General features: G+C 40.6%; 1 protein-coding gene across 1 annotated transcript in view; it reads right to left on the bottom strand.

The window, feature by feature from the left end:
* Nucleotides 1-260: 260 nt before the first annotated feature.
* The window catches only part of PRKAR1B (protein kinase cAMP-dependent type I regulatory subunit beta), a 108,394-nt gene continuing 93,774 nt past the window's right edge, over nucleotides 261-14,880 (bottom strand). The window contains exons 10-11 of the mRNA XM_026083104.1: nucleotides 3,205-3,286; nucleotides 261-2,763 (exon numbers count right to left, since the gene is read on the bottom strand). Of these exons, the coding sequence (XP_025938889.1) occupies nucleotides 2,591-2,763; nucleotides 3,205-3,286 (255 nt within the window). The 3' untranslated portion in view covers nucleotides 261-2,590. The remainder of the gene's footprint in view (nucleotides 2,764-3,204; nucleotides 3,287-14,880) is intronic.

The following is a 14,880-nucleotide window of genomic DNA, read 5'->3' as shown; positions in this document are numbered from 1 at the left end:
CCTTGAACCCCTGTTTCTTTATATAGACATATATAGTTACATTTAAACACACGAATTTCTTTCTCCATGCTAATTCTTCAGACAAACAGATTGGTTTCCATTACTATATATAGCACTAGGATTCTTGGCCTATTTTTTGTCCCTTTGCATCTGATTATTTTCAACAGAGTTCAAACTTTTTATGAYATGCAGATTTTAAATAGAACATGACTTCTATTCATACAGACTTCCACTATTAATAAACCCACAACTGCAACATATAATGTAGAAGAATTTTATTCATACTGTAATTCTGTCCCATCATCCACTGCAAATATTACAATTATCTTTAAATTGTCATAGAATATCATTTTGTTCCACTTCAAGCATCGGAATCCTGGTGTTAAATGGTTATACTTCTCTTGAGATTGCTTATAACAGAACCATAATTCAAAGGTATTTTCCATGATCTATAAAGGTTTATAGCAAAGAATTTGTTCTCTGTGTGTGCCCAAGTAACTTTCTAAACAGTGAGGTTTACTTGGTGTTCAACAATAAAATGTTTCTTGTATATTATGCCAAACACTTGCAAGTTTTTACCAATACAGCAACAGAAATGCAATAGGTAAAATAGCATACATGAGTGACTTGTAACTTTAAAAGTTTTTTTTAAATGCACAAGAGAATACAAAAACAGTGAAGCAAATCATGAGTTCTGCAAATGCATAGACATTATATATATATATACACACACATATAGATATGTRTATATAYATATAATGGGGGGGGTGCCTATATGAATGTTTGTCATAAAATTGCAAGGTTGAAAAATGTGAATGTCCATATTTAATAACACATGCAAGAAGCATAACATAATCATAATAAATAGTAGCAATTAATATACATTGGTAGGACCACTGAAAATATGCTGAAATAAATTAAGCAGCTTGAAGTGATGAGAGGACTTGGATTCTGCAGCTGAGAAGCAGTTAGCTCTGTAAAGATYGCTCTCCTGGGCAGGTACTAGAATATTGGGACCCAAGAGCCTTCTTGGTGGGAGTCAATAGCAAAGTCCCAAGACAGTTTTTGTTACTTCCAAGGAAGAGAGCACATTACATGTCAGCATGAGTTATTTTAGCCATGTTCTTAACTTTACACCTCTAGTTTCAAACAGAAGATTGCTGCCTTATTTCATTACATAACTTTGGCATGTAAAAGGTATGGAAAGTTCTTATTTATTCAGACAGAAGAATGCTATCATAAAAAAGAAATACAGTTTTGCCACAAATGAGAAGTGGGCAGTGCTATTTAGGGTAGCTGAGATGCAGAGTTTTGCTGCTGTTAGCAAGGAGAAGTTTTCCTTCAAAGGAAAAGCTTCCCCCAAGAATAATCAAAAAGATCCTATCCTTGAGGGCTGCACAACAGAGTGAAGCCTGGACCTGCAAAAAGCTCCATGGAAGAGGAGCCCGCTGTCTCCATAGGGCAGCAACAAATGTCAACACGAGTGCACACACATGGAGGAGCCTAGGCACTAGGAATTCGTTGCAAGATCCTGGTACTTTTTCTTATGCAACTCATGTCTTTTGGAAGAGGGACATCATTCTGAAGCATATATTTGGCTTTCAGAAAATCCTGGTCACGTACAAAAACAAAGGCATATAAATTTAATTAAATGGACCTTTGCAAAAAGGGTCCCATCAAACTGCTGTTGATGCCTCTGATGTGCGTCTGGCACCATCTCTTCAGCATTTYATTTAATATTCAGAGAAGTGGTTGAAGACACCCTGGTGCAGAAAAATMTGCCTTAAAGCCCACTTAATTCAGTGGAAAGTTCCCAATGACTTTTAAGGGATCTAATGCAGACTCTCATTCAAAAAAGCTGAAGACAAAGAACTTAGGGTCTTTAAGGCTCCATTAAAATTCTTAAAAAACACTGTCCCTTGAAATCTTCTCCTAGAAGACTGAACTGGAGCAGGCTGTTTGGCTTAGTATATCCTCAGTGTCACAAAGCCAACCTGGACGGGCTTGTAACACGGAGGAATATGGCCCCCTGCATCTAAGCCACAAACAAAATGACCCAAAGTTTTACTTCTCCTTGGCATACTGGAATGATCAAAACCTTCCTCTAACCTTCCCTCTTAAACCATGCAACTGTCACTTACCGTGTGGGATTTCAGAAACCTCCAGTCCACAACCAATGAAAAGTCTTTTAAAAGTGACAGGCAGAGGGACATTATCAAAGGAGCTTGACAAAAGGTGAATAAGACCAACTTTAAAGASAGGTGTAAAATAATGAGGAAACAGAAATTCATATGCATTTTAAATAGTTAAAAATGCAGTTTAAGCCATTTGATCCAGCAATAGGTAAAAATCTTGCCTGCAAGCCAAAAGCCTAATCTTCCGTGAACAGTTCCCCAAAGCTAGTCTTATCCAAACAGTTGTCTTCCTGCTTAAATGATACATAAGATTTGAACTGACATCCAGTGCATGACATAAACAGAAAAATACACGTAAAATGCACACTTTTTTTTTCTTTATAAAGCTATGGAGCTGCACAGCGCAAATTCAAGTGCACAAGGTCACACAAAGGCAGCTTTCCAAAAGGAATCATTTAGACAGTGAGCGAAATGAAACTGTTGTATCTCTGAATGTTTCTCTTGAGGATTTCAGAACAAGGACCGAGCACTCGTTCAAAGCGGGGACGATCTAGCTTTACACACTTCAGGGGTCCACGCGCCACCACTGTAGCAGCCCGGGGCCGATTGAGCAATAACGCTATCTCACCTGGAAACAGGGATAAATACGCTGTCACACATTCTGCGCTTSTCTTTTGGAAGGGTGCATATTCTAGCCACCACCACACAGTTGCTTTGATTGTAAAATATATTCCTTTATATTTATCTTGATAGACACTTTACATAATTCTGTTGACAGAACAAATGCATTACGCATGCATAATGCATGCGTGTAAAATGCCTTTGAAAACAAATGTATTCAAAATGTTTTGCTGATTCCAGATCTGTCTCCTGTCAGCTACATTGGTGTAAACCAAGGAATAGTTTCAGCTTCAGTGAAATCTCTCCGTATTGCTGAAAGCAGAAGCTGACCTATGCATAACCTCCTTGCTCACTGAAGAGCAGAAAACCAACTGAGAGAGTAACTACCTTTATCAATTCCATTTGCCTGTCTTTCTGAACTATACTTTATCAAACTGAATTTTCTTACCAAAATAATCTGACGGACCAAGTCTTCCAACTTCTACATACTCCTCATTATCAGATCTGCGCTGAAGAACTGAAGCTGTGCCCTGGCAACGAAAGTGTAGAAAGTTAGTTTGCTTTGCTTAAACCTGTTAGGCCATTAAAAAGTATTGAATCCAGAGCATTCCCTCTCGCAGGACATCTGTCACGACCCCTTAGTTCTGCTAAAAGAGAGGTAACAATCTCAGTCAGTTTCTCATGTATGAATGAAAGGAAACAAGGAATTTAAAAAATCCATCAGTAATGCAAAACTGATTTCACTTTAATGAATGCCGCACTGTTTGGATGCAGACAGATTCTGCTCCCACAAAAGTCAGACGTTATTATGAGCGGATGCAGAACCTTACAAGAGATGCAGAAAAGATCTGCATCAYGGGGAATAAAAAGGTAATTTCCCCACTCATTCTCTTGGGACATCRTCTTGTCAGACAGTGGCTAGAGTTTATTCCTAACCTGATCATTCCCCGGATCTCTTGCTGAGATTGTTGATAAATGCAGCTTTTAAGGCTTGCTGCAACAGACGGCTGGGTTTTTTAGTGGCTTTGCCTGCTCGTGGCCTTCAGTGATCTGGACACCTGCGAGTCAGTTGCTCGAGAGCTGGAATGTGTCTTGTCTACATTACCGTTAATAACTGCAGTACTTGGCGCATGCTAATACATGTCAAAACTCAGTAACACTCTATTTAAACCTTCAAAGAGGTTCTGCATACAGAAATATTCTAACCTGGAGGAAACCTTWAATTATTTGTGGCATAAAGTTTTTGTAGAGGAATACAGAAGGTATCTGCTTTTCTGCAAAAAAAAAAAAGACAGTGATTTACGAAATTATCTTCTGAGTCCAAACCAAAGGCATAGGCGGAGRCAAAATGTTAATATGTTTTGATTTTTAACTGAAATTAAGAGTTTTTAAAAGCCAATAAATAGACTGGAGAGCCATTTTTGTAAGAAGCCTGATGCTGATGCTGCCAGAAGGGTGCAGGAATAAAGGAAGTATTTAAGAGTAATCAGGGAGCAGCGATAATGTTTGTTTAGGATTTTCAGCTTGGAAAGTAATACCTGGGGGGCTGCACCTGCCCCAGCCACGGCACGGAAAGGCAGAAGACACAGCGATGCGTCCTGTACTTGGAAGACYGATGCCAGGCATTGGAAAATACCACGGGGCACCCCAGCACGCAGCGTCTTCTGCTGCTTGGCTCCTCTGCCCTCCGCGCCGCAGCCCCGGCAGCACCGCYGGAGCACCGCGGGAGCAAAGCCTCGCTCCAGGGCCGAGCACCGGGCGCCGGCCAGCCAGCTGCAAACGCTCTGCAGCTTCCTGGGGCAGAGAGAAGCTGGTGTGTCCCAGGGGACGGTGGCGGGGCTTGAGGAGACGCCGAGCACCCTCACGCACCTTGGCGTCAGCGCGGTGAGAGGCACTCAGCACCCTGCAGAACCCTCCCTTTCGCCTTTGCGCTGCCTTTAAATAGACCCTGCAGATTCCTTAACGTTGTCATCGAGTTTCAAATCTGAGCGGCAACGTCAGGCTACTTCAGGTCTGGTTCTTGCTTTTCTAGGACCTGGGGAAGGGCAGAAATGACCAACAGCAGCAGAATATCCAGGGTAATGTAGCAAATTATCATCATTTGCTTTCTTCTGAACAAGCACTACTACCATGCTGTGATACTGTTTCATTGTATCACGTCCTATTTCATAACAGGGCTATTTTTAAGCCCATACACTTCACGAATTGCTTGGCAACTCTTTAGGTTAACCTATAACTGCTACCTTTACATGTTATATAAATGAGGAGGTAAATCTTATTTCTTGATCATGCCAAGAACCAGACMCCAAAATTCAAATAATGCGCAATTTTTGTTTGATACATGCTAAGCATCTGTTGATTTTTATATGCAGTTGGATGYTTCTCAAATTAATTTGACAGATTAAAAGTTATAATTTCTCCTTTTGCCCATTATGAGTAGCCTGCGCTTAGTATAAACTACTAGATATCACGCTGTCAACACATTACAATGGTCATGAAAATTTACTGTTCCACCCCATCAGCTACATGCCATATCATTACTACAAAAATCCTGAATAAGCACCAGGGCTGCAAATCCTGGTCCAGTTGAAAACAATCACAAAACTCTTCTTGGCTTCAAAGCTTTCACTCTCAAAGTGCCAGAGAGCTGAGGCCTAAGACTCAGAAATGTGTGCTAGGCACAGCTTGCATAAGGAACGGCACCTGAGCTGAGAGAGGTTAGTACAAGTTCAGTTTCCAGTTGCTCAAAGATAAGCCAAACATACAGGGGAAGTTGGCTTTGGTCTTTTTTTTTTTTTCGCTATTAAAACATGATCACGCACATAAAACTGTCTGCAGCAAGTGTAAGGCTATCCACAGAAGTAACTGAAAAGAGGACTGAATACAAGAAAGTGATTTGGTGCCTGTCAAGTTTCCAGCAAGAATTCCTTATCCTTGATACAAGTAAATTGTTTAGACAAAGCTGCTGTTTTCCAAGATCTTCCAGTAAATCTGCAAGGGGCTGAAAATGCAAAGGTAGAGTAATGCGTTTTGTTATTCACACTTACTGCAACGGTCTTCAGAATAAACACTCATACATAAGCAGCATTCTCGTATATCTCACGTAGGGAATAACGACTATCAATCTCTGTCTTGCCAAACTTCAGATCAGGTGCAGCTCACAGGCCTAAACTGATGTTGTTCTTATTGCCTGTGCAATGTAGACAGAATTAGCTTCAAAATCACTTCCAGCCCCTGCCGTCCTCTCAGTCCCCATCTGGAGCCTGGCAAAAACCTAACCCCTTGACCCAAATAGCTGTCTGTAATCTATGTCTCCATTCTCTTTCCAAAACTGTTTTTTAAACTTTTATTACAGATGTTTTATTACATAAAACAAAAAATCCCCAAAGTAATCATATTGATTGCCCAGGTCAAACAAAAAAAGGAGTCAATTCCCCACTGCCCGTCTTGAGCATGATGCCGCAGAGGTAATCACAATATCAAGCAATACTGCTTTCATCTCCCCTATTGTCAGCTTTTATTGTGGCTAATATTTTTTGACAGAGTCCATATGATATAGGACTTCAATAAGTCAGTTTTCTGAAGCAATTTCTTCCACTGTTCCACTATGGTCGGCCTTTTTAATCCAAGAAACTCCATGATATCTGTTGGAGAAGGACAGATGTGTCTGGCCTCCACAATAAACACTTGGSTTGGCAGGATAAAGCAATGCATATTCCAGATACATATTTTTSCACTCTTGTTTTAACAGTCACATTGGCTTTTCCCGTTGCCCAGTGAGAACAGGTCTATCAYAGAGCAAAAGAAGTTTCCTGAAACCCTGACAACAAGCACCCAGATGTAAGAATTGATTACGCAGTTTGGCCTCTCATTGCAAAAGTCGCCAACTCCAGAAGTACTTCCTGGAGTATTGTCAGAGTGACCTTCACGGGAAGACTGTCCACACCATGAAACAAAGAAGATGTATTTATAATTATCTGTCTGTATCACCTTCACATCATGTATCTTATCTCTGGAAACCAACATTATTCTAACTGCATTGGAGGAAAAGCCCAGTTGCGCATGAACAGTATAACCAGGGCAAAAATAAAATAATAAAGACACAATCCCTTATTATCCATATACTTAATGAAGTTGTCAAACTAAACGAATTGGCTGCTAACCCCTACCCTTGCTCCCACTGCCAGTTTCATGGCTGTATTTCATTTTAGTTTACTTGTCAAATCTTTCCAATRCAGCTTTTGAGCTTTCTATCCTTTTTGTGCTTTAGCAAACCCGACCACATATAAATGATACGACTGAATAAATATGAGCCCTGTCCTGGGAGGTAGGGGTATTGTCTAGTAGGGGTTCAAATGCTCACTCTCACCTCCTCAAAACACTTGCTCTCAGTGGGAAAGATTTCCCCTTCAGTGGCATACAGAACTTGGCAGGATCAGTCTCAGTGGAATAAACTGCATGAGCCTAGATTTGCAGGATCAGGCTATTTAGTGCTGCTCTATTTTAAAAAGTGTCTTGTACATGGATAGTTATTTCAGCCTCCTACGCCACAGAGCAAAACCTTCAGAGCACAGGCTCAAGCACTGTGAAGAAGTTTGACACCATTTAATAAATCAGCACTTTGTGATGATATGAAACTGAAAGCAGACAGGCATTTCTTTATCCTAGCAGACATTTGGGAGTGAAATGATGATCTTCAGTAGATCCAGGAATATTCCCTTTCAGTCACTGAGGAGCGTCTGTATTCCCAGGAACTGATATCATTAACCTTCTCCTCTCCTCCAAGTAAATACAGGCATCTTATTGCAAAAACAACAAAAGTAGCAGCTCCAAAAGCAACGTGCCATCACCACCTACCTCCCATGCTCACCCCACGCACCTGTCCACTCCCTCTGCAAACTGTCACGGGCACAGAGGATTTATTCATGTCTTTCAAATGCATCAGCAGTTTGTTTTGTAAAAATTTAYAGCCTGGATACAGCACCATAATTTAAGATGTAATGAATAAATTACAGTTTATAATCCATGAGCTCCCATCCTCTCCAAAGTAATGAGATTTTGACAGATGGTTCACTTTTAACTTATTGGACCATACGGGTGAGTTAGACATCCTAGTGTTAAACACAGTAGCCCATCTGGATCAACATTACCTTTCCTAGGCCTGATCCTGCGTGTCCTTATGAGCATGACTTGCTCCAGGAGACCTATTTTTATACGTAAGTAYGAATCCCGGGGCCAGGAGGTGGCCTAAGTAGCCTGGCTATAAAAGACACGTGTTCAACAAGGTGGTAAAAAGTGAAATCCTGTAGTTTTTCCTCTATTTCAGGAGCAGAAGCTCTGTGGATCAGAGGGATTATGTATTCCAGGGCAGCACAACAAGGCAAAATGTGCCGGCCAGTCATGTATCCTTGTCACCACTACGGTAGGACAGGCTGTAAAGCACAGTACGGCAGTTTACTAGGGAAGGGAAATTGAGCATGGCTTTTTTAACTTTTTAGTTTGAAACTCAATCTTGTTGATGTTCTGTTTTCACTGGTTTAACCTCTCACCTTAGAAATATAGYAAATAGTAAAAAATATAGTCAGGCTCCTTCTATAATAACAGACATTTATCATTATTAAAAAGTGAAGAAAGTGTATTTATTCTGTCACAGGTGTATGTAATGACAATTTCTATATCMTCTTGATGCACTAGGTATACAGAATACATTTCTAATTCTTACAGAAATGAATTTTAATTTTTATAGGCAAGAAGTTACTATTTCGATTTCCACATCTTATTTATTTATTTACTTTTTTAAAGAAAAGCAAGGAAGACAGTTTTTTTTCCCCTATGCCCTCAAAATGTTACATTTCTATCCTAATTTTGAGCTTGGAAGGTTTTTCTAGCCTATTTTGTTTTCTTTTGCACCATCCACTAGAGAAGAGCAAAGCAGACTATAGAATCAGAGATGAAAAAGGTCAGGCCTATCCATCTGCTATTGCTATTAACTCTACCAATTGCTATTATGAACATACCTTTGCTCTTTCTCACTTTGTTAATCCACACACTGCATAATTCACACACTCAAAAGATAAGTTTCTCCTCACTCCTCAGTAACACAAGCCCTCATTATACGTTGCTCTTAAATCTTTGCTAACTTAACTGCAAAAGACTAAGGAAGAAGCTGTGAAGTGGTATAAAAACGTTCCTGTACATATATGAAATCACACTGGACTCAACGTAAAGACTCCTATTGGTTTTAATGGGAGCTGCAGCAGATCTGAAATGAATTAAAAGATCTYTCCCACAGTATGATTCTGGGAGCATTTTATTTAATTGTAGGCAAGACAAAGTTTGTGGAAGTTCTTTCTTTTATTAGAYCAACTAGCACAACTAGAAAAAAGTGAAAAGCTTCTGGGTCCACAAGCCTTTCTTCAAGTTGACTATTTCTCCAGATACATCTAATAAAAGATACTACTGACCTATCTACAAATGCTGTAYGGGCAATGTTCTTACGCTATCATAGCTACAATACTAGCACCCCATTTAATCATATCTGCCCTCTTCCTGGTTAATGCAAATGATTAAGCCATTCATGGAGCATCTCCAAATCATTAGCTTGAATTAAGGAGTGCCAAAAGTTGTAGCTCCTGGTGCTACAAAAATCCTGGAAATAGTGACTGTCTAATGAATCTTACAGACCTGCTAAGATCTGTCAGCTGATGTTTCACCTTCCTCTTTAAAAAATCATTTAAATCAGTTTGGCTGTCTTTGATGTAAAACCTCTAACAAATTTGGTCCAGTTCTGCAAACTTTTACTTTTGTAACTACCTTTTATGATGTGTCCGTTATTATTTATGTGAGTAAGGTCTACAAAAAAACCCACAAGTTTGCCTTATCTGAAAAAGCGGTTGTTGTTTGGTCTGCTTATCTCTAGCTAGTGAATTCTTTTCTTCATCCATTAGGGTTCACTGTAGATTACAGTGGAGAGACAAGACTATGCCTAAGTCAAAAACAGAAGCTACTGACAGCTTTTAAAAACAAATGCACAACATTTACACATTCAGCTTTTTTAATTTGGGTGGGACCCCGGAAATTTTGAGTGCCACTGATTTCAGTGGATTTTCAGCATACCAGTACCTTGGGAGTATCCTTAGGATTCAACAGTGCAATGTCAAATGAGCTCAAAAGGCAGCACTGCAGTAATAATGGGAGCATCGTGATTTCCCTACAATCTCCTCTCGAGAGAACGGTGGTTCAGAAAGTGCCTTTATACTGAAACAACTACAGCGACAGTGTATACGAGTATCATTACATAATCAGCCTAACATTATAACATTAATGCCTAGTATTCCTATTGGCCATACACTAATGCAACAACACTAATGCACACTGCAATCTAGCAAAGAGGGAAAGGAAACTGTACTACCCAGCTGGCACGAATCCTGTACATTAGCTGTACAGCCGAGTTTGATATCAAACAACATGTAGTTTGCTGCGTGTACCACTTATACCACACCTGCATAAGACTACTGCCTGTATTGCTAAACTCCCACCACTTCTGCTGCCTAGGCACATTAATATATCGGTTTAGAAACAACATCCGCACCCAAGAAAGAGAGGCACAAAGCTGTCTAAAACAGTCTCCAAAATAGCCACAAACATAAAGGTACTTTTAAAAATGGCAATCAATCATAAACCAAGGGTAGCTTAAAACAGCAGAAACAAACTGAGCCACAGGGCATTTCCTAGGGATATACAAGAGGCCAGGGTTAAGGCTCAGACATGGCTACACCCAGCCAGTCATTAATCACCAAGAAATCCCTTTGCCTTGTTCATTTACTATTTGAAATCATAGACATCTGACATGGGAAGACCTTTTAGATCATTTTGTTCATCCTCCTATCACAGTATCTGAGACAATCTTCCCCTTCAGCATTTCTTTGATGCAGTCTGCATTAAACCTGTGCTATACCTAAAYGTACTCCCCGTGAAGCAAAAGAAGTGTTATTATTAGATGGAACAAGACAAGAGTCAGGCTGAGAGAGACCTGTAAACTTAGTGCAAAGCCAAAAGAAGCAGAATACGCTGTACCAATTGCAATCTGCCTCATRCTTGCATGGAGACACCTACAACGCTTAGGTGAAACTGTAAGTTCAAGCGTTTCTGCTCAGAGTTCTCTCTCATGAAAAATTCCCACTCCTCACAAAGAATACAAATTTGGGAATTTTTGTTAAACTCTTTTTTGCTGAAAGGCTTTTCAGAATCAAAACGTTGAGCTTTATAGTCTTCCAGCTTCAAAACACTGCCCTTGAGCCACAGCAGCGGCGCTAACATCAGGTGAGATCAGGCAGGTGTCTGACACCCGTGCACCCACGGGTTAGGAGGCTCCAGACTCCATCCAGAGTYGCAAAGCCCCAGGAGCAGCGTGGAGAGGAGGATGCCGGGGTGGCCTCTGGGCTTCCCAGACTCCGTGCCATGCTACTCCCAGGCTTCTTTCACATTACACCAGTTGCCAGCTGGGACTGGGAAGCCCGGGACATACTTCCCAGCCTGGCAGCAAGGAGATGGTGACACGGGGGTAATGATACCACTCTTAGTCATGAGAGGATCCCCTTCRCCTGGGGTGTAATCCTCCACGGCTAGTTAATCTGGCTTTATGCCCAGATGCTGCTGGCAGAAAGCTGCAAAGCGGTTGCACCACTGCTTGGCATTTGGGGTCTATCTGCACTTTTATCTTTACTTTGTTCCAGAATTTTACTTGCCCCTTTTTTCCCACATATTCAGTCTACCTGTTGTAGTGGTGACAAAAAGCAGATCCACTCAGTAAAGGTGGTCTCCGATGCCGGATTTTAATGAATCATCTCAGTGATACTTGGCCTTGACTAATCAGTAGCTTCTGTGGGAAAACAACTGAATTAATATTCATCCTGGTGCCAGATTTTAAAGACTGTCTGTGCCAAGCGCTGTGGATTATTGGCAACAATGCACTGTTTTCCTCCCTCAGACATGTCAGTGTACAAAGCAATAAAAGTCACAAAGGAAAAAAAATGTTGCATTTTAGAGATTCTTTCTTTCTACAAAGCTAGCCATTATCTTTACTCTCTCTGAAGCCAGGAAATGTCCACTGAGTCAACATAAAAGTGACTCTATAATGGGTTATTCATCAACTGTTCATATTTGTGACTGACCTTACAGTTATCATGTCTTGGAAGCAGACAGTGCAGAATGCTACCACCTACAGAATGGGCAGTGTTGAATGCAAGRGAGAGAAAACACGAAAACAGTGCTGAACCTCCTTCACCCTACCCGTAAAATCCTTTCTGGTGAAAATCGTTTTTAGTTGTTAATGTTGTTTTACGGCCCAATTACTCCTACCACCATCTGCTTCTTTGTGAAAACATTCTGTAGATACTGAAGTAACCAGACCAAGCAAAAGTCGGAGACAGACATCATAATTAAAGTCTCATAACTAATGCTGYGACCAGGGCTGGGCTAGCAGCTGCGGCCAGCTAGGGCAAGAGCTTCTGAGCAACAAATAAAACTTTGAGCAAACTGAGGGGAGAAGGCAGTTTATCGCAGAGATAAGGAAAAACCCCCAAGGAAAGCAACTCAGAGGTTGCTTTCTTTAAGTCTTTTCCRTTGGTGAATCTTGTGCATTCAAAGGACCAAATTTTGTGATTCTGAAAATCAGAAGGAAAAAAAAAATGTTTCCTCCAAGTTGCCTTTTCCTGAAGAATTCTGCAGAGACAGCCTTGCACATTCCACAAAATCTACACTATAAAGCGAATGGTCGAGCCCTCGGGGGCATATTCTTTSAGTAAATCTGTAGTCATCTCAACAGTATCTTTGCAGAGCAAGGATAAAAGCCATCCCAGTAAGGGATAGTTTTAACAYGACCCAGAGAAAGGGATGAACTCTACCAGAGATTAGGAAATTCTCCATTTCTCTTCTACCAGGTTGGACACCRGTATGTTTCAGGTGTTGTTTATATCGCAGTATTTTTGTGTAAAAACAGAGATATGTTACTCAGGTGAGCATAAGGATAGAGCTCCTAGCCCCTGAGATCAGATGTCTTTAATTTTAGTTTAGATTTAATGTGCCTGGGGCCATAATGTTCTTGGTCATGTTGAGTAAGTAGTCTGAATCAGGGCTTGTGAGCTCAGTCTTCAATGCCAAAAGAGTTTATAAGAATCCTGAGAACCTCCTGAAAACCTTGAGGGGTAAACAGCCGATGCTGCCATCCTTACTCACCCAGAGAGATATTCGTTACGTGGGAGCCTCCACTGCTCTTACAGACTTCTAGTGTAGTACGACACTACTGAACAAGACTAAGGAGAGAAGAGTCACAGTATATACAATACCTTAAAGCATGTATTAGCTAAATAAAAAGCCACAGGCTGCTTTGAACGTGAAGAAAACCTTAATAGCTACCACTCTAATTTTTGTGCAAATTCAAACAGAGCACGTATATACGAAGAATGAAACTACCAATTATTAACACTGGGTTTTACATCTGTGCACACCAAACATTCCYCCAGTTTTCCACATATCCAATAGCAGTAAGAGGCCAGGGTGTGTCAGTATTCCCAGCACAAACTTCAATTTTATGGGTTTACAAATCAGATGTTTTAAATTACAGCTGAATGAGACTGAAGACTCCTACACAAGTTGTCATGTCATAAGTGAACTGGGGAAACATTCACACAAATTTGTTGCACTGGTTATAGCATGTGCAAAAGARGGGCTATGAAAATTTTGAGAACAGCACTGCTATATTGCGTCTTCCTATTGTTTTTGCTTTACGACCTAAATTTGCCAATCTCCCAGTGACACAGAATAACATAAAAAGCCCTTATACACCTCCTGATGCCGGCATAAGCAATGCTCTCAGTTGCAATGTCCTGGAAGACCCACTAGCATATCACTCCTCAGCTGCCATTTTAGTCCTGTGGGACTGCTGATAGCATCATTCCAGAGAAAACTTATTTTACAGCTAAGGATCAGCAGTTCTAGGGCTACTTTCCAAGAGAAGACAAATCCTTGGAACTACGTAGCCAAAGACACTGCAAGTATTCCTTTAGCCAGTAAATAATCCTGCATTTTATTTTTTGCCAATCTTTGATTTATGAAAGACTATTATACGAAAACAAGGGAAGAAATAAACAAATGTTTGCCAGTAATACAAAGTGAGAATGAATTCCACATAAGCTGCAGCAGAAAATAACGCCCAGCATTTCTGAGTAGTAAAATATAGTGTAAAGAGAAAAGGATGGTCAGCTGATCTGTTCGCTTGGGAACCTGGCCATAGGGCTAGCATTTCTCCTCTGCCTTAGACATCCTGCGAGCGAAACAACGAAGGCCCAGACCCTCAAGGTGCCTAATTCCCACCGATGATTTTCAGTGGGAATTAAGAACTGCCTTAATTCCCGTGCCTGTGCTTCAGAATGCAACAGGTACCGTGGAGGTTGCTCCATGCACCTCAACACACAAGTGCAGGGAGGATAAACTCAGTGAAGATCAGAAGGTGCTTAACACAGAGAGATAAGCACCTCAGAGAAAAGGAGATGGTAAAAAGGCTATATACTATATAGCACAGTAATAATGACTCTCAGAATTATCTGCTCACATGTTTACATAAGCCACAAGCATGTGCCAGTCAAGGTGAGAATTTTTTTCCATAGCAAAATGTTGGATGTGCACACCGCTTTCACATTGTTTTCCTACCCATCAGGCTTTTAAAAAAAAGCTTCATTTTTCCTAATACAACAGATAGTTGATGTGAATGCTGTCAGAGAAAGATGATGCAACAGGAGTTAATTCTGACTGTGGACTAAAGACTGAGTCATTACTGGGTTTGACAGTATATTTTTTAACTGTACGCTTTTAAACTATTATACATTATTCTTCAATCTCTGAGATCACAGCAACTCACAGAATTTACATACAGTTGTCCTGGTTTCTGCCACAAAAGAGGAATGAAATCTGCAAAGTTCTAAAATAGACCAGAGATTTTGGCTAATATGAAGTTTTACAAAATGGTTATGAAAATGAACCATTGTACGCCACTTCTCAGATTTCAGATTTTGCAGAATTGAGCCTAGGTGACTGCACTGCAGTGGTTACCAGTGGGGCTGGGGAA

This window comes from Apteryx rowi, unplaced genomic scaffold (assembly GCF_003343035.1).
Source record: "Apteryx rowi isolate R43461 unplaced genomic scaffold, aptRow1 scaffold_6, whole genome shotgun sequence".
In the NCBI taxonomy this organism is placed as follows: Eukaryota; Metazoa; Chordata; class Aves; order Apterygiformes; family Apterygidae; genus Apteryx; species Apteryx rowi.
This window is presented reverse-complemented; position numbering and strand designations above follow the sequence as displayed.